This window comes from Lygodium microphyllum, chromosome 3 (genome assembly GCF_053477565.2).
Source record: "Lygodium microphyllum isolate KBCC chromosome 3, Lygodium_microphyllum_v1.1.10, whole genome shotgun sequence".
Taxonomy (NCBI): Eukaryota; Viridiplantae; Streptophyta; class Polypodiopsida; order Schizaeales; family Lygodiaceae; genus Lygodium; species Lygodium microphyllum.
The window spans coordinates 170,082,547-170,104,324 of NC_141137.1; the positions used below are offsets into that span (position 1 = coordinate 170,082,547).

General features: G+C 35.2%; 1 protein-coding gene across 2 annotated transcripts; it reads left to right on the plus strand.

Moving 5' to 3' along the window:
- The first annotated feature begins 12,959 nt into the window (after nt 1-12,959).
- Nucleotides 12,960-21,480, plus strand: LOC148039164 (putative aquaporin PIP2-1). 2 transcript variants are annotated; one of them, XM_087675054.1, is made up of 4 exons: nt 12,960-13,611; nt 17,404-17,699; nt 19,459-19,599; nt 21,025-21,480. In XM_087675054.1, the coding sequence occupies exons 1-4, from the start codon at nt 13,335-13,337 to the stop codon at nt 21,091-21,093; spliced, it is 783 nt and encodes a 260-aa protein (XP_087531180.1). In that variant the 5' UTR covers nt 12,960-13,334; the 3' UTR covers nt 21,094-21,480. The 2 variants fall into 2 exon arrangements, with proteins under 2 accessions (XP_087531180.1, XP_087531179.1); XM_087675053.1 differs by having other exon boundaries at nt 12,963-13,611; nt 20,952-21,480.
- Nucleotides 21,481-21,778: the final 298 nt, after the last annotated feature.

Here is a 21,778-nt window from a genome sequence, read left to right on the forward strand (position 1 = left end):
ATGACATTGAAAGCTCCACTCTCTCTTTCTCTAGCTCTACCCTCCAAGGCTCAATCGCTTGTGCTCTCTCTCTCTCTCTCTCTCTCTCTCTCTCTCTCTCTCTCTCTCTCTCTCTCTCTCTCTCTCTCTCTCTCTCTCTCTCTCTCTCTCTCTCCAAGCTAGCAAGCAACATGCAACCTAAGTGGTAGGAGGAGGAGTGCCAGTGGAGCATTTAGGTGGCTAGGCAATAATCCTACTCTCTCTCTCTCTCTCTCTCTCCAAGCTAGCAAGCAACATGCAACCTAAGCGGTAGGGGGAGGAGTGCCAGGGGAGCATTCAGGTGGCTAGGCAATAACCCTGATAAGAGCTCTCTCTCTCTCTCTCTCTCTCTCTCTCTCTCTCTCTCTCTCTCTCTCTCTCTCTCTCTCTCTCTCTCTCTCTCTCTCTCTCTCTCTCTCTCTCTCTCTCTCTCTCTCTCAACAATAGCCTCAATGAGTAATGGGAAATAGAGTCGCGAGTGCTAATGGAGTATTCAAGTGACTAGGTAGTAAGCAACGATAGCCTTGATAAGTGACATGACAATAGCAATAAGAATTGGTGGGGCAGTAGCAATAAGGAGTGCTTAGTCAAGAGAGTTAAAGAGCCAATAGAGTAGCAATAAGAGAAAACAAGATAGGCTACATGCATACCAACGTAATGTGTTGGTTGCAAAGGGTGGTGTTGTACAAAGAAGGCATGAATAAGACATGAGAGAGAGAGAGAGAGAGAGAGAGAGAGAGAGAGAGAGAGAGAGAATGTGTGTGTGTGTGTGTGTGTGTGTGTGTGTGTGAAGTGAAAATAACAAAGTGGAAAGGCATGGAACATAGTGGGTGTTCAATTGGGTTGTCAAGGTAGTGAACATGACTAGATTCTCCTGGTGCTTATTCTGGGGTGTAAAAGTGTGTTTCATGTGGCAAAAGGGTCCATGGGAGATTGATGTAAGAAACATCCAAATTTTGAAAGCTTTGGAAACTTAGACTAATATAATGTTGAATGCACAAAAATGCAATATATGGGGATGTGGCACTCACTAATCTATATGGAGTGAAAGATCAACATGAATAAGATCAAGCCTAAACTATATCTCCAACGAAACATTATAACCATTTCTCAAATTTCCTCAAAGACAAACACATTTAACAATGATTTCTATGCACATTGAGCCTATCATAGTATGCATATTATCCTCACATATTAAGCCAATGAAATCACATAAATTTGACAAACCATAAACTATCTTTTTTTTATAAAAATTCTTCTTCTTCTTCTACTGCTTCTCCTCCTCCTCCTCCTCCTCCTCCTTCTCTCTCTCTCTCTCTCTCTCTCTCTCTCTCTCTCTCTCTCTCTCTCTCTCTCTCTCTCTCTCTCTCTCTCTCTCTCTCTCTCTCTCTCTCTCTCTCTCTCTATAATAATAATAATTAATAACAAATGTATAAAATTATATTTGTATAATATGTCAATTAAAATATAATTAAATATATTTAATAAGTCATTAATATATTAATAATCAATTATTAAATATATTAATATCTTTAGTTCATATATATTATTAAATCAATGTATAACTATATAATATATATCATAATAATTATTATTTATAATAATATGTATAATTATAAATGAAATTATTAATTATCTAAATATAATAATAATATTAGATTACCTTATATATATAAATAATTATAATATATGTATTATAATTATAATTATTTAATTTAGATAATAACTTACTAATAATTATATACAATAATTAAGTGTTAATATGTAATATAAATATCAAGTATACATATATGTATTCAAGATAGGTTAAGTATAATTTACATAATAATAGTTAGTAGTTAATGATTGGTAGGTAATCAATGTGTGTGTGGTTGTAGGGATGTGTGTGTATGAATGATGCACATGAACACATTTTTTTCTTTTTACTTGTTCTTGGTTTTCTTCTGCTTTTAATGTGTGTGTGCATGCACACATATATATGTGCATATGTGTACATACGTATGTATAATATGTGTGTATCTATTTGTGTAGTCTCATAACTATATGTCCTCTCTCTCATCATTTTTATTTTGTTTGCTTTATTTTTCTTCGTGTTATATCTCATATTTTTTAACTTATATATATACATGTGTATATATATGTATCTCATCTTTCATTTCATATATATGTATATGTATATATTTATGTGTGGATGTGCATACCTATATATGTGCATATTTGTAAAGGCATGTTTTATGATATATACCGATTCTCTCTCTCTCTCTCTCTCTCTCTCTCTCTCTCTCTCTCTCTCTCTCTCTCTCTCTCTCTCTCTCTCTCTCTCTCTCTCTCTCTCTCTCTCTCTTATTTCTCTAACTCATATATATTTATGTATGAGCATGTTTCATATATTTATACATGTGTATATATGTTCGCACAAGTGTCTATGTGTCTATGTGTATGTGTGCATATATTGTTCATATTTTTTTATAGTCTATGTGCATTTGTGTATGGTTAGAAAGTATGTAAACATTGAGTGAATATGTTCAACCATTAAAATTATTGTCCTATCCCATAATGTTCAATTAAAAAATTCAGCTTCTTTTTTATAGTCTATGTATATTTGTGGATATACATCCATTTGATGCATGATCCAACCTTTGATGCATCCACTCCTATGATAGCCCTTAAAGTTGCTATTTTAGCCATTGGAACAAAAGTCTCCTCATAATCAATACCATGAGTCTACACATACCCTTTGGCAACCAATTGTGCCTTATATTGCTCAATAGATCCATCTAGCTTATACTTAACCTTGTAAACCAATTTGTAGCCAATAGCTTTTTAACCTTGAGATAAATACACCAACTCTCGTGTGTCATTATCCTTAAGTGTAACCATATTTTCATCCATAGCATGATCCCAATACTCATTAACCATTGTATCCTCAAAACATGTGGGTTCCACATCTTGTACAACCTTAACCATGTATGCATAATGATGAGCTGCATAGCTATTATATGTCAATCACTGCATTGGCTTTCTTACTCTACTTGATCTGCATGGACCTGGATCACTAACATGTGCTTTAGCATCCTTATGTGCCTTCCACATACCAAGTGTTTTAATAGATGGAATCCCAAACTTCTCATCCAACCTTTGCTTAGAGCCATCTAAATCAATATCTACACAAGAAAAACCTATGATACATCTATCACAATAGATGAGTCTCTAACTTTCTCTTTACCTTTTTGTGACATTTGTGATGTACTTGGTGGAGTAACCTATGATCTCAATCTACCGCTTAAAGATTTATCAATTAGAACCATGACAAGGAGACTCTTTTGGTCCACTTAATATTTGTTACTACTGATTTGTTTTCTACACAGCCACACTCTCATGCTCATCAACTCTAACTACATTCTACACACTTTTTTGCTTTAGGATCCAATTTATTGTGCAACTCATTAGGAATACACATGTGAACAATACATCCAAATACTTTCAGATGGGATAGATTTGGCTTTCTACCTATAAACTTCTCTTTGAGTGTCATATCATGCATAACAATAATGGGTATCTATTCATAATGTATACAGTAGTAGCAATTGTTTTATCCCAATAGTAGTGAGGCAAGTTTCTTTCTGACATCAATACATGAGCCACATCTACAAGATACCTATTTTTCTGCTCAACGACTCCATTTTGTTATGGAGTATATCTACATATACACTGCTTCTATATACCATTTTTCTATAAAAAATCAAAAAAATCATTGGAGGAGAGATGTTATTTCCCTCTATTTGACCTTAGGTATTTAATAGGCAACCAAGTCTCCTTATCAACTAAATCCTTAATGCTTTTAAAGTAAGGGAACACCTCACTTTTCTCACATATAAAGGAAACCCATACTTTGCGAGTATGATCATCAATGAAGGAAACATAAAACTTGCAACCACTCAAAGTTGCAATCTTTGAAGGATCCCCCACATTAGAATGTATCAATTCAAGTGGCTTTCAAAATTGACATGCTTCACATACTTTATACATCCCATCAACCCTAAACTTGGGCAAGACACTCATAATCTGTATTGATGACATGTCTTTCAGCCACTGCACATTCACATAATCAATTCTCTTATGCTAAATTTTAATACTAGTCACAACACTTGAACCTTGTGGAAACATGGCAGTGTCCATTTTAGACAAACTTACATCAAGAGTAAACAATCTGCCAACATGTTTTCCTTTTGCAATCAACCTACAATCATTTTTTAGATCTTCCACATAGCAATCATCAGATGGGAAAAGAAGTTGTAATCCCTATTCTACCATTTGATTAATAGAAACCAAGTTTTTTGTAATATTTGTTTCATATAACACATCAACCAAATACTTAGTTTTACCATCTTGTATACTCAAAGAAACATTTCCAACATGAGTAATGGAGTGAGTCATATCATCCCATGTCTCCACATAGCTTGGAAACTTTTGATTGTGTATCTCTGTAAACCACTCTCCATGAGAAGTAATATGGTTAGAGACACCCAAGTCTACATACCATACATCATTATTTAATGAACCATTAGCAATCATAGTATTCATAAAGTGCTACATAGTAAATAATTGCTCACTTCTATCATCCTTGTTTCTACTATTGGATATATAAATGCCTTGTTGCTTTTTTCCATTTCTAATTTTGACTCTCTTTTTAAAGAAATTTTTAGAAATGTGGCATTTTTTACCATAGTGACAATACTCTCTACTATCACCAAAATTTTGTTGCTTATTAGAATTTTCTACTTGCCCTCTTTGACTCCCCCTTCCTTGGGACTATCCTCCTCTATTTTGTTGCACATCATAACCTTGACAACGGCCACCATCTTGGCCTCTGCCACCATGACCTCTACCTCTATTTTTATTCTCCTCAAGTATCAGGATAGAAATAGCCTCTCGATTATAACCTAAGGCAAATTGAGCAAGGTGGAAGAGCTTTTAACCCATTGCTTGCTTGCTTGCTACTTTTTATTATACATGGATCTAAATCTTCATCGTCTAGAGAAACGACCCTTTGATTCAAATTATAGTGTATATGTATATTTTTTTGTTTTACATATGTAGTCCTAGGTTGTGGACTTATACCATGTGTATAAGATTGGCATATGTGCTTATTATATGTGCACCTAAAATATTCACTTAATGTACAAATAGATGGATGCATGTGTATTTAATATGTAGATGTGGATCTACATGTTTTGGCTGCATAAATGAAAAGCTTTTGGCTTGGGCTCTTTTAGTTCATGAAATAGTCAAAAATATTTTGAAAGATGATTTATCTCATGTAGTCTTGCTAGGCCACATTAATTGAGTTTTAATATCTTTTCGAGTATTAAGCCTCCAATGAAAGTATGATTAAGATAGTAATGATACGCCAATAGCAAATAAATTTAAATGATAGAAATACAAGTGATATAATGAATTACATATAGGAATTGAAACTACCAACTCTATAAGGTACAATTGAATGTATGACTTCATATAAAGTAAAAAATGATGATGTCTCTAATCAAATATCTCATCCTTATGTAATCCCTCCTCTAACATTGCTACAAGAAAGAGACAGATTATAAGTAAAATTGAAGGGAACATAAAATGCAAGCATATATAAAACCCAATAATCTCTCCTCCACACAGTCATAGCCTCTCTAGTAGTGCCACAATCCAATGGTGCATCACAAATTCTTTCTTAAGTTTGGTTGTTGTATGATTAGTTTTCCCATACTAGAACAATAGTAGACACACAATAAATATTAGAGGAAATGGATAGATTACTAAAAATAACTTTGAAATCTAAATCTAGAACAAATATAAGTTGGAGGAATACACTAAACAAAGTCCATCTTTAAGAAGGCCCAACCACCACACCCAATATGCAATGATGAGCTAGTTGCAACTTGTGTGCATATTGGCTCCACCACCAATTTAGATTTTCCTTTGCTTCCTTGTCTCCCACTACCCCTAATCAAGCCACCTAGGCTTTCCTAACCCATTAGTATAGGCATCATGTGCTACTAAACAAAGGTGGAAGAGGTGTTTCACAATGCACATTTGCATGTAATCATCAAAAAAATCTATATATGGGAGAGGGCTATGGAAAGTCCTTGTGGAGAGTGCTTACAATATAATCCATTTTCTTAAGGTCTTGATATCTCTATTTCTTTGCTATGCTATGCTTGTACACTTGCATAACAAGTTCGCATAGCCTAGTGACTCTCCTTCCTTCATTGTTCATGGAGTGTTCATGTTAAGCTAGCTTGTATGGTAGTTGATCAAGTACAAGAAGCTTGGAGGAGTAATAGATGTCTTGAACTTTCAATGAGTAGAAGGGGAGAGGTGATTACTAGCAACAAGGCTAACCTGATGAGGGGTGGAATCAATGGGCATGAGGGTTGGGATGGGGGTGGGAGAGTAAAAGCTTGATCTAGAATGGTAGGTGCAAAATCCTAGAGGCAAGTCCAATGTTGCTCTTGTTAGTGCGAGAGTGGGTGAAGGAGGCCCTTGATAGCCTAGTAGACAAAGGGACCAAATGGGACACTAGTGGTAGCTTGGCCTATGGTGATGAGGGAAAGGGGATTTGTTGCGATGAGAGCTATTGTTGTGATGGTGAGATGTCATTGCCTTTGTAAGAGTTACAATGATTGAAGTTGTAAGAGACTGAGGCACGATGAGTACAAGTGCATCAATTGTGTAAACTAGGAGAGGATTGTGATGACTCTACATGTAATGTTGATTGTGACAAGGATTACCACACTATGTCAAGGATTTGTTGTGTAGTATCTGGTTCCATGACAAACATGAAATGGTCTATCTCCTCAATTATCATGTGATGACTCATGCTGATGAGTGCAGTAGTAACCATACAAACAAAACAATTAGAAGATTTAGTTTTTCTCTCTACCTCTTTCATATTATCTATCCCTTACTTAGACTAGCCTAAGACCCTCTCCCTTTCCCTTGCTCAATTATTGTATCTAACCAAACTTTTCCACATGTGTTTTATCCATGTGACAACAAATCCAAGTCTAAGTAATTAATTTCTTGAAAGCAATAAAAAAATGGCTCTATGGCATAAGTCATTAGGTGGATTGTGAACTCAAAAAGAGCATTGTAGAGATATCTTGAATAGACCTCATTGAAAGTTACTTTTTTAAATCAAAGTTGTAGAGCCTTAGTACTATGATGAGAGAAAGGGTGGTTTTCCTTTCAAGAGAGAGTGGTTATGATAATATTAAGAATAGCACCCCCAGTTTGAGATTGTTATGACAACCTGCAATTACCCTAGTCATAACTACCATAGCCCATAATCTTGAGACCCCAAGTTTAATGCTTGCTCGTGTGGCTATCGATCACTTTTGTTATGGATTGAAGAAAGCTGTAAGTTGTTACAGTATATGGAGTAGGGCATGTGTGACCATATGGTGCACTATTAACTAAAGTTAATTTCTTCTAAAATCTCTTATCATTAGGAAAGTCACTAACTCGTAAGTTAAATAGCCCTTTTTTGGTCCGTGTTTCTCCTAATGGGGTTGGATTGAAAAATCATAATTGGTCCATATTTTTAATCAAACCAAGTGAACTTCAAGTAACGTTAAGGTTATATGTACTTAAAACCTCTAAAACATAAACCATAATCTCTAATTATAAAGAAGTTTTTCATATTAAATATCAATCAATGCAATGTAAAAGGAAATTAAGATTAACTTATTATGTTCTCTATAGCAAAGCAATAATTATACTAAATAATACTTTTTATATTAACAACATTAACTAGCACACTCGAAATATGCTTGATGGAGACGTCAATATTGAATGTCTTTTGCTTTCGCTACCTCTATGAACAATAAAGCTCGCTTGTAATCATATATGCCCTATAAGACAATTTATATTTAGATTTAAATGACCTCACACATGTGTGTGTGTGTGTGTGTGTGTGTGTGTGTGTGTGTGTGTGTGTGTGTGTGTGTGTGTGTGTGTGTGTGTTTTTTTTTTTTAATTTCTTCTCTATTTAATCTTTTTTTAAAACCCTAAGCTCCTTATCTCTCTTTATTTCTCTTTTAACGAAAATAGATAAGCCAAGGAAAGTGACCAAACTATAATCTTTCATATGTTTCTCTCTTTCCCTAAAGAAACCAAACCATAAATCTCATCTATTTCTCTTTGTATCTCTCATTTGCATTAAAATTTCATGGTTAAGTAACTAAAAGTTGACAACAATAAAGTGCATTGTCATTTTCTCTATTTCTCTTGAGCTCTCTCACACACACATTTAAACTTACTTGGATCTGTCAGAAGAAAGCATAAAATCTAAGTTTTCCATGCATATATGAAAAAACAACAAACCCTACCTTGGAGCCATGGCTTTTCTCAATGACAATGGAGAGAGTGTTTAAAAGAGAAGTAAACAAAGAAACCAAAATACTTGAAAAGTATGGAGGGAATGAACTCTTACCATAGTGTTTTTTTGCATTCGCTCTCACTTGCTCTCGGTACACATATTCTTGTAAATTATACAAGAAAAAGAAACATTTTGCTTGTAAGGTAAATTTAAATTACAAAAATAACTACATCATCAAAATATACACTACAATATGCATTGGTATTTGTGCAAGAATATGTATTAGTATCTTAGTTGGAATATGCATCAAAATATTCATTCATGTATTATCAATGGGAAACTCCAATCGGCATCCCCACAATCTATTGTAGTGAAATTGAGATTTTATGATTTGCAAATATCCATGGTAGATATGTTCCTACAAGAATGTGAATTGGATCTTGATCAAATAGCAACAGTGAGTGTTTTTTTTTAGGTTATCAAGACTTGAATTGGTGGATAACTACCAAAATATACCTTTATCGAATCAAACCTATATATATACAAATGTTAGGATTGACTTTAGCAATCTCAACATGGCTCACAAATACAACCCCAATAGAGTACACCAAGATGAATTCCCTTTAGTATGTAACTAGATTCATTGTCTCCAAGGTGATGCCAAAATGTGTGGAAACTCATTGTCACCCATTAATAGCAAAAATCCCATATTAGTTTGTATACATTTTGCAAAGATGAGTTCACTATAAGAGATCTATAAGAATATTCATGTTATATGGTATGTCATTGAATAAGGATGCTACTAACAAAAGCTTTATCTTGGCAATTTTCCAATGCTCCCAACTCCCCATCCCCATTACTCCCAAAACCTAAAATACAAAACAAGCTCATGCTATATTAAGATATGGTCAAAATATGCTCCCTCACAACATTATTAAAGTAAGGGATGGGTTGAAAAGCTATCATGTTTATTAAAAGAAACTAAAGACTAAAGAAAATTAGAATTGTAATATTTTAATATAATAGTTGATGCTAAAAAAATATGTGATGGCATTGAAGAAAATAAAATTTGTGATCCTCCAACAACTTAGCCTAGAGTTGACAAACTATCTCCAACATCTTCAAAAGCACCAATTGGGTCCTCAATAGAACATTATCTCCTCTAGCATACATCAAAATCAACACAAATATCATTCAAAATTCAAAATCTCAATTAACATGAATATTAGGGAACTACTCTCTCTCTCTCTCTCTCTCTCTCTCTCTCTCTCTCTCTCTCTCTCTCTCTCTCTCTCTCTCTCTCTTGTGAGAAGGTTGGAGCCACATCTATCCATCTATTTATGACCACAAGAAGATTGGGCCCATAGTAACATAGAATGATGCCTATATGTGGAGTTTTTATTATAGCCATTAACACTCTTGCCACACAAAGCGTGGCTTAAGAAAGACAAAAATCACTTTGTCTTTGCAATGGCATGGCCTAGGCATAGAGCCACATGAAGTATGACTTAGGATGCAAAGGCCCCCCTAACTATCAATAACACTAGTGCAAAGCACCGGCTTGGTGTTGCACTTTGGGAGGCCTAGGCATGGAGTGCCTAGTATTGTTTAAGCAAAAGGTTACTATCTCCTTGACTTGATCTATAGTCATACCTCCTACAAATGGTTTTTATTCACACAAATTTAAGATAGATAGATGATCTAGATTGCTTTCATTCACGCATGTGGATTTTAAAGTAAATTCATAAACAACAAAATTACCATGGATGTGTATGACACAATACTACAATACTATTAATTGTATCGACTTCCATTAGCGTAGATAGGTGATAAGGAATTTAATTTGACCACCATTGGGGTTGGTAGTTTACTTATGAAGTTACCCACAAGTCCTATAAGAGTATCAAGCCACTTAGATGATAGTAAAAACTTAACATTTCAATCAATTGGCTTGGAACATGTTAAGGGCTTCTATGAAATTAACTAGGCAAATAATTTGCAATATAGAAGACTTTGAATAAAACATGGTTCTATATGATACAATCTGTTATAGATTTTATATCAATAATTTACAAGATACCATCGAACCATATTGGTTTCAAACAAGGTAGTAATGCACTTTGAATTTAGACTAAAAAGGCAAGTGGTCATCCTTCAAATCAATGAGCTTTCATATAGGTCAACAATTTCTTACATTTGTGTGCTCCTTGAGCATACCAACGAAAGTAACTACGCACTACTCTTTATGCTATTATTGTCCATTTTTACCCACTTCTCATGTACTAAGTCCATAGGATATCTAGGACTTATAGAGTTGCAGCAAATATGCTGATCTTTAAAGGTGCAAAACATTACTATGAGCACATGTATACACTTGGAAAAATTTGGCAATAGAAAAATTTGAGCTTAGGTCTGCAACTCCCTTATCACATGCATCCAAGGCCTTTTATGCAAATTATTTCTTTGAGTATTTGAAATATTTATGAAATTAAGAGTCACAATCTTTTTTCACCTCTTGTATGTATAATAGAATATAAAATTTACAACCATTTTATACACCCTAGGTTTAGCATGTTGGATTTTATAGAAAAGTGTGCATTTGGGTTCCTAATTTGCATGTGCCTAGGTAGCAAGTAGTACTACATAGCTTTTGCACTTGCATGAAAGTAAGTAAAGTAAACCTTGGTCCAAACTTATATAATCTACATTTGATAAAAGCATCTAACGTACACAAGTGGATTTACTTGTTGTGATAGTGATGAAAGGCAGAGTAATATAATGGCATGGAGAAGTGATAAAAGAGTGGGCTTGATGTAGATATGTATAACTTCTCACAACCATTTGAATGTTAATAATGGAAAATTTGCAACTTTATTGCAATGGTGATGGGATGCAAAATTTGGATGCCGTGGATAAGTGATGAATCATAGAAAATGTAAGTTCCTAGTTTCATATTATTCTTTGACTCTTGACACCATGTAGTGATGGACTATTATGGACTAAGCTCATATTCCTACCAATGTCTTTAAAATTAGTTGAGAGACACTTCAATTTTGCATAACTTTGTCAAAAGTTTGCCATAATGAGTTATAATAATCCAAGCATTTCTTGTGAAGTTGGATTCTGACTTTTTTCTTCATTAACACAAATCAATGAACATGCGCACAATAATAAAGCCATGGCAAGGGGGCTCAGCATGGGTATTGTAAAGGCTGTCAAATTGGTACTTTACATACGGGTAGTCTTCTAGATTAAATGATGCTCTTTGGGAAACGCTAAGAAAGTCATCAAGGACTTAAAACACTTTATGATTGAGAAAATCAAAATGCCCACTTTATTTTGGTTACTTTGGGATGGCAAAGAGATTCCTTGTTGATGTTGACTAGGAGTATCTTAGGTTTGATGTTTAGTTGGCCTAGTGTGTTGTAAAAGAACTTTACACATGTTTAGCAGTCGCATACACCACTTAGTAGGTCCCTTTCCCTTTCCTTATGTAAGCTCCCACACATCGGATAGTGCTATTCTTTAGACTTATTTGCTTAGTGTTTAATTGATTTTGCTAAATGCTCTTTGTGCACTACACTTACATGCAAAGGTCCACCAATCCATGTGATGAGGTAACCTACAATATTTTTTTTAAAGTTTTTGAATGCATAATAAATTTGTGTTGCTTCATGTAGTTTTTATGTGATAGATGGACCACTAGAGAGGAGGAGTGAGGGAGACCTTCACGTTTGGAAAAGTTTGAATCGATTTTGAAGCAGGTAAATGTGTGTGCAAGTGAAACTAGAAGCATCTCTTCATTCACTAGCTTTCGGAATGAAAAAAGTGTGCGCATCTCTGCTTTTGAACTCTTGAGCTTAACTCGTCAAGAAAAATGGGTATACAATGAAAACCTTTTGATGAAAGGAGCTGGGTAAAATTTGGGGTTGACGAATTACTTGGAGGGACTATGCATATACGGAGACGAATTGGACTATACATTAAATGTTGCAAAAAAAATTAATTCACATGACAAACGAAGGTTGGTTTTTGCAAACTTTTGCTCTCCTAGGCATTGTTTGGAAATGTAGGCCGCATTCCCGAATTCGTGGAACACAAATAACCGAGCCATGTGGGAACCCCCCCTCTTATAAGGTGACTTGTAAATTTAGGTCTAAAGGCATTGCATCTAGTGGGAATTCATGGCATGGAGCTAGTTGAGTCATGTGGGAAGCGGGAGTGGGAAGGTGAGTTGTAAATTTAGGTTTAAAATTGATTGCATGTGGTTATACACATGGGTAGAGTGCTACAAAATATTGCGTTTGAGTGGGTGTACTTATTCAATTTGGAGTTATTATTGTGCATCTATGTATTGGGGGGGGGGGGGGGGGGAATGAAAAGAAAGAAAGATGGTTTAGTGAGTGTTGATCTTATGAAAAAGATAAAAGGAAGGGGGCCATGGTCGGCGTGGGGGCGGCGGCCGTCCCACAAGCCGCAATCTCTCTCTCTCTCTCTCTCTCTCTCTCTCATTCATTCATTCATAAGGTGGACCATGCACCTTTCATGACATATCTGTGGATACTCTCTCTCTCTCTCACTCACTCTCTCTCTCTCTCGCTGGGTGTGCGATGGAGTCAAATGGACTGTGGGCAACCACGAATTGTGGCGTGCTGTCGCGATCCATGGAGTGCCTTATCTCGTTTGTTTAAAAATATGCGAGTGTTGAGGAGGGGATGCAAATATTGTATAGGGAAACTAAGGAGGGAGAGGTAGAGTGATTCGGGGTCATTATATGGATGGATGGACGGGATGGAATGATGGGCGAGGGGAGCAATAAAGAGGGAGGGGCGCAGCAGCTGATCAGAATTAGCGCGCTGTATAGCTGCAGCTGGAGCAGGCTGTGAAGACAGACAGAGAGAGAGAGAGAGAGAGAGAGAGAGAGAGAGAGAGAGAGAGAGAGATGGCGGGTGCGAAGGTGGAGGTGGAGGTGGTGCAGAAGGACTACAGGGACCCCCCGCCGGCCGCTCTGATGGACGCGGAGGAGCTGGTGCTGTGGTCGTTCTACCGGGCCATCATCGCGGAGTTCGTGGCCACGCTGCTCTTCGTGTACATCGGGGTGGCCACCGTCATCGGGGCCGTGCAGTCCAAGAGCTGCGGCGGCGTCGGCCTGCTGGGCATCGCCTGGGCCTTCGGCGGCATGATCTTCGTCCTCGTCTACTGCACCGCTGGCATCTCAGGTCTTGTAACCACACTCCCTCCCCTCTACTATATATTTCCCAATTTTGCAGCAAAAAAATTTCACAATTTAGCCCTCAATTCTTCATTACCATCTCTCTCTCTCTCTCTCTCTCTCTCTCTTCTCTCTCTCTCTGTGTTTTTAATGCTTTCCTATGTGGGAAAAGGGGCTCTTTTCACTGGTTTTTCCCTTAAGTATTCAACATCACCAGCTTCTCAAGAGGAGTTTCTACTTGAGAGGCACTACACACCTAGCTAAGTATAGTTTGGGATAGGGGGCTACTAGCCTACACCCTACCCCCCAATCGCACCTAGCTATATGCACAGTGCCTCCTCAGCAAAAGCTCATGATGTTGTAATAATTCACGATGCGAGAATTGTAGTAGGAATTTGTCTAAAACTAATCCTTTCTCTCTCTCTCTCTCTCTCTTTGTGTTCTGAATCCTAATGGTTTTTTCATGCAATATAAATTTAAGAGATACCATGCCAATTTTTTGAGAGTATGGGAGAGTTGCTAGAGATCTCTAGTTCAAAATCACAATTATGTAGCTCCATGGTGCCATATCCTTTGGGATAATCTACCTTTGGGCGATTAAGTTTGGATTTCCAACCATACATCTCAAATTTATTGCATGAATAAATTACCAAGAAACTAATCGCACAACACTTTCACATTGCACACACAATTGCCCCGACGAGTATTTGAGTCTCTCCACATTCACCCTACACACATAATTGCATAGACCATAATCATCCCTCAATTAGCTAAACCAAGGAGGTCAAAGCATCAACATAATCTTGCGTATATATATGCCCACCCCCTGGGAGACACGCCTTTCCTTGCCGCTTCTATGCATACTTCATCATGCCACTTTGCTTTTGTATCAAGCTATTGTGGCTCCTAGACTTGGAAGGGAAGGTGCAATATAATTAGTTGTATGATTATTTCAAAATGGACCTTTACGGATGTTCTTAGGGAAGGTACTCAATTTTGAATGTTTTCATTCGATTTTCCCCCAAGTTTGTACAAGAAAAAGATAGCCCACCACCTTAAGATTAGCCTACTTATCATGTGTGCTAATCTCCACAACTCAGTTCGCTTATCAAAAGTAGAAATAGAAGCTCAAATTCACATAACCAACAAATAACTATTCAAGTTCTCCATCATCGTGTAAGTCAATATTAAATCTCAACAAACCGGCCACCTTGTCTAACTTAACATGAACCAATTGTCACATTTCATTTCCCACAATCTCTACAAAAGCTTACCAAAAATAAAGATTGAACTATTTAGATGACGAAATATTTGGACTAATGGATCAAAACCACAAAATTGACTAGCTAATTAAAAGTTAAAATGAAAAATTGAAACAATGACTTTACTTATGGTCTTTCTTTATCGTGTATTGATTGGTAAGATAGTAAATATCTAACTTCATTTTATATATTGTTTTTCATGTTCCTTATAGACGATTCTTATTTAATTTCAATTTGAAATTTAGTTGGCTCATATTTTTAGTAGATGTTTATTAATGTACTTATTTATGTGTATCTCCAATGTATATATGTATGTTGATGTATGATGTTTGTATGCAGGTATGTATGTGCATATGTATGTATATATGTACGTACATACTATGCACAATGTATGTATGCATTTTTATGTAATGTGCACACAAGAACACATGCATATCAAGGGGAACTTTATATTATATGTTTGTTTATGTATCATGCTTACAATCATGCATGCATCCCAAGGGGGTCACTATTAGTAAATCCTCTATAATATATCACACATATTCAAGGCCTATTTAGAAAGCTCCCTTTTGTGAATTTTTGGGAGTAAAATATATCCTATATCTATTCAACTGTGAATATTCTCCATGGAGAAAAAAGTTTTCAAAATGGATTTAAAGAATCCCTCCCACTAACTCATATGATACGCTACATTGTATGATAGACTTACATATTTTTGAGTGACCCCCCAAGACTTGCATACATACACACATTTAGCATATACCATGCATGCATATGTAGATATTTCTACTTTATCAAAGCTTCCCCGAGGGAAAATCAAAAAGTATGGGCATGCTTATAATAAGATATGTGTATGTTCTTCTCACATACTATTTTTTCTTTTTTATATCGCTAAGCTTTTTTCTAGTGGATCAAAGTTGGAAATAAAACCTCCTTTTGCTTTAGTTCATCATAATTTGCATAATGTGATCTAGTCCAATTAGGGCTTTGACATCAAGCAAGTTCTCTTTAACACCAAGCAAGTTGATCTCAGCAAATCCAAAATCTTAGCTTCTCATAATAGTGTCCAAACTATGGAATCCAAAAGCATCTATTAGTTTAATCCCAACCACCAATGACATGTGGATCGTGCATACTATGTGTATGCCTTAAAATAATAGGTAACTCTACCTAACCAATTAAGTACTTGTTATCAAGGATCTTTTTTAATAATTCAAGAAAAATCTCAACAAAATTCAAATCTTATCTCTTTTTGAAATTTTACCTTATAGAATCTTAGCTCAACAATTTTTGCTCTTTCACATCAGAATATGCTTTTCCAATATTAAAATGTGCATGAAGTTTGTAGGAATCTAGCATTTAGACCTAGGGTTTTTGAAATTTTTCTTCCCTTTAAATTCTTGGAGGAGCAATTTCATGCCTATTGAAACCTTTGTGATGAATCTATATGGCTAGGATATTCTAAATGCATAGTCTTGGATGCATAATCTTTGTGATAGAGCTATATGGCTAGGACCATCTAAATGCCAATTTTTTTATGCATAATCTTTTATATGCTACATGAAGGAAGTTCCATGAATTTTTTAAGCATACGTCATTATTATTATTTTCTCATATCTTAGATATGTGTAGGCTATGTTCTTAGATTCTTACATATGCCATTAATCTTGTTTTCTAAGGTCTTAAGTTATAGTTGAAGACAATGACATGTTTCTCTTTAGTCTTTATTCAATATCCTTCAACAAATTATATAAGTAATGTTGTGATATGAGTAGCTACTTCTATGTTTGAAGCCTTTTAAAGAACTATGAAGGTAAAGCTTACCTTCTCTAAGTAAAGTATGGATACACTTACATGAGATGGCACATTTTGTTGTTATTCACTCAAAACCCAACCCCTATAGCACACACAAAACACAATATGAACTCATATGACATGGGACATTTTGTTATTATTCACTTAAAACTCAACCCCCAACACACACACAAAACACAACATGAACTCATATCCACAATAGTGTACTTTTGCTTTGTTTACAACCATAAGCATGGAGTGCTCTTATGCCTCATTAAGCCCTTATGAACTAATAATGCCATTCCAGAAACATTGATATGGTGTGAATCTATTATTTTCCGTGCAAACAATTGTATTCACAAATGTTTGAAATGAGAGTGCTTGAATTGCAAGAATGGCTTTCATTTAAAATCAAGGCCTACTATTCTCATGGTTTTCAAAATCAAGTGATTGATGTGCTTTCAATACAAGATTCCCATAATTAATCATTTGATGTACACCTAGAATGCTCTTTAATTTACAAAATTATAGAGAACAAATTTAATATTATATTATAGGTAAAAAATGATGATAAAAGTAAGGCCCAATCACTTAGGGCCCCTTATGAGCAAGGCCTAATTACTTAGGGTTTCTTAAGAGCAAGAGTAAGTGCTAAAAAATAATAGTATGATTGATTCAATTTGAGTTTGAATTCATATTCATTTTACAAATATTCATTTTTACCCACTTATCTTGATTTGTAGGTGGTCATATTAATCCAGCTGTCACATTTGGTTTGTTTTTGGCACGTAAGGTGTCTCTTCCACGAGCTTTCCTCTACATGGTTGCACAATGCTTAGGGGCCATTTGTGGTGCTGGATTAATCAAGGCCTTTCAGAAGTCCTATTATGTTCAATCTGGTGGTGGCGTTAATGTTGTCAATGCAGACTATTCTAAAGGGATTGGGCTTGCTGCTGAGATAATTGGGACGTTTGTTCTTCTCTACACAGTCTTCTCAGCCACTGACCCAAAGAGAAATGCTAGAGACTCTCATGTTCCAGTAAGTTTTTATGTTCCTTATTTTGAAGCTATGATATAAATTTGTACAGCATGTCTTGCATTTAAAAGACATAGCATCCTTTAACTAACACATTAGAATAGTTCAAATCTTTTTAACCACATAGATATGCAAATGGAAAGTGGAGATGACTAAATATGCCCTCTTATCTATGGATTAGGACATGTCACGTCAAACATTTTTCCCTTGAGTAGCTTTGTTGTATTGCATGGTGAAAAGGGCTTCTTGCTTGGCTGGTACACTATAGGATTGATCCTATGCAAACTATGGCATTATCTTGTTGAGGAATCTTATGTGTTAGCAAATGGTAGAACACCACTAAAGCTTGCCATGAAATCAAAGGTGCTTAATATGTAACAAGCCATATGGAGGATAAAAGATGAAGCTATGAAGAATATTATGGTATTCGTTTTATGTAGATTAAACTGGCAAGGAATGAATTAATATATGAGAGTGGCAAGAAGACAATTAAAGACTAAATATGAAACAATTGTTCAAGCCAATTTATAGAGTTACATAGATCATTTTCAATACATTACTTGTTATGTTGACATTATTGCATGTAAAATCTATGATACTTATGTAAGTTGAATTAATAGAGCATTACTACATTTCACTTGGTAAATTTACTAGTATGTCAAAGCATGTTATATTTCTAGTGCAGGAATAGTAGAAAGCTCTCTCTTGTTTGACAAGTTCCTCACCCTTGACTTTCTTTAGGACTATAAATGAGTGCCTTTTCTAACCAATTTCATTGTTTCAAACCAACTATATTGACATTACTATGTATTTTGATCTCTATGATATATTCTCATGCATCTAAGATTGACTTCCATTCTCCTCATATAAATGTTTGATTGGTTTCCACTATTGTTAATATAAGATGACATAATATACATTTATCACAAACAACCAAAATTTTCAACATAAATCATCCTAACCAATGGTGTTGGTCCTTCCAAGGTTTCAAACCTTAAACTAGGGAAATTGCTTTTTGAAGTTGTTAAGGCTCTCCAAAGGCTTCAAACTTTAAAGTAGACCCTTATTCCCATGCCTAAAAATAAGAAGAAAAGCTAACTTGTCTCTAATATTTAACATGACTCCTTTTGAGAAACAAGGAAAGATTGTACTCGACTTCACTGTGTTATGCCATTTTACATTATGTTTCACTTCTCAAAGTGTAAATAGATGTAGATGTTGGTCCATCAACAAATATATGTCTACATTCATGCCTTTAACATATAAAATATATGTTCTCCCTTATTACGAGTTGAACACATTTGTGACTCCTACAATAGATATATTCATTTGAATTAAGACTTCCTTTAGTCAGTACAACTTCAAAAAGAGTACAACTACCCATGCATTCTTACAATTGGTGTGTAGAAATTAAAATGAGAGAAAGGAAAACCCTTCACATGGAACCTATTACAAATATGTCAAAGAAATTATGACATACATGAGTTGAAGGACGAGGATTCATAATGTGGTATCATATATGGTTCACCAAAGTTGTTTGAGCACAACAATTTGATTAATGCTCAATATCTATCTATTGGAAGGTATCATTGTGACCAAAATTAGTTAATATATTGATGCAAACATTTAAGTAGGGAAGTGAAAATTTTGTATGAATAAATGCTCATTATAAACATGGAAAAAATCCCATTTTTAGAGATTATTTTATCCTAGTGTTAGTTTTACTTGTATTGAATATGTCAATCTTATTTGCATATTGCAGGTCCTAGCTCCTCTACCCATTGGGTTTGCAGTATTCATGGTTCATCTTGCAACCATTCCAATAACAGGGACTGGGATCAACCCTGCACGAAGCTTTGGTGCAGCAGTGATTTTTGGACACAAACAATCATGGGATGAGCAAGTAAGAGTCTAATATCTAGTTAATCATGTAGCCTTTAGCTACTTAGAAATACCATTTTATGCATAGATTTATGTACATATCTCAAAATAAGCATAGCTAAGATGGATGGAGATATAGGTAAATGGATAGATTTAGGGCATGCATGCATGCATACGTGCGTATGTACATACATACATACATATATGCATCCTTGCTTGCTCACTTGCTTAATTACTTGAAAATGTACATAAATGCATGCATACATATCCTATGCATATGCAAACATAAGCGCATACATGCATATGCACACACATACCTAGCTACACATGTAGATACTCCAATAGAAAAGGTGTGCATTATGATATGGGTAGTAAAGATCACCTCAACAAAGTATAGATGGGATTTGTATACAAGGACTTGAACAGTTCTGATACATGTATTTTCTTGAGAGCTCTAGTAAGTTACTCATGAATATATGTGTGCATCACGTGGGTTCAAAAAAATGTATTTTTAAAATACCATTTTTTACATACATAAGGGTTTAATATAAATGTGTTATTTATAGATTGAATAGAAAATGGTTATGTTTTATTTAAGAAAAATTCACATATAAGGATATTTATAAATAAGCCTTGAACACACGTGATGTACATAATATACATGTAGTAACTTCCTCAAGCTTGAGAGCAACTTTTGGAGAAAAAACACATGTATGCATATATATAAACATCTATATACATGCATTGATTTTGCGTACATAGGCATACTTACATATGTGCATAAGTATATGCATACATGCATGCAAGTCCCATACAAGTATATATTTGCAAACACATGCATGAACATATACATACATGTATGCATTTATACATATCTAAATGTGTGTTTACATGCATACATATAAACAAGATACGAATGTATTTGCATGCATAGATAGAAACATACCTATATACATATATGCATGAAAGTATGCATATCCAAACACATGCACACATATAAACAAGATACAAACATACGTGCATGCATAGATAGAAACATAACTACATACATATATGCATGAAAGTATGCATATCCAAACACATGCATACATGTGCTTGTATGTGTGCATATAGGCATGCATGTGTTGTATGTGTGCACACGTTCATGCACACATATGTGCACATGTGTGTGTGTGTGTGTGTGTGTGTGTGTGTGTGTGTGTGTGTGTGTGTGTGTGTGTGTGTGTGTGTGTGTGTGTGTGTGTGTGTGTGTGTGTGTGTGCGTGGAAGTGTGCGTGCCTGCGTGCGTGTGCGTGTGCGTGTGCATGTGCATGTGTGTGTGTATGTGTGTGATCTTTACTCATCAATCTTATATAACAAAACTTCTTGTTTTAGTGGATCTTTTGGGTAGGTCCTTTCATTGGAGCTGCCCTTGCTGTCAGTTATTATCAATATATCTTACGCGCAGGAGCATTCAAAGCTATGGGTTCCTTCCGTAGTCAATCCAACATTTAAAGTAATATATGCAAGAAAATAAAGGTGTTGCATCCTTTTGGAAAAACTAAAAGGGCACTATGCAATCCACAAAGTGTCTATGATCACAATATTGGTTGTCTTAATAGTCCACAATTCAAAAAGTGCATTGTAAGTTCACCACTTGCATGGTATAATGATTCAAATCTTTGTGGCACTAGAAGCTTTATATTTCCTCTTTATAGAAAAATTAGAGATTTTGATGTACATATGTTGCTCTGATGTACATTGAATAAGCCTAGACAAATCACATCATCTAAGGGTTATTTTGCTCTTTTCTGGAGAGACGATAAGTTGACATTGAGAGTACCCCAAACTTTCCAACTTCTTTCTCTTCTTCTCTTCATGTGTTTTAACTTCACATTTATATCAAGTCTCATTTTGCAACAAACTCTACAAATTGGTGTATTCAAGATGTCCTACACACTCTTGCACCCTTTTATAATCTAGTCTTTTTAAATTAGCTAATTTGTATTCATAGAAACAATTTCAAAGCATAATTTTCAACTCCTCTCTTGTAAAAAGAGAGACTTGTATGTGATGGAACAAACTATTAAACTAATAGTAACATTATGGAATCAAATTGGGTTCCTTTTTCACTATAACTTTGCATGTTCGCACCAATAAGCAGAGAGAGAAACACAGAAAAGGGAAGAAGATGACAGTTCTTAGCCATGAAAGCTATGAGG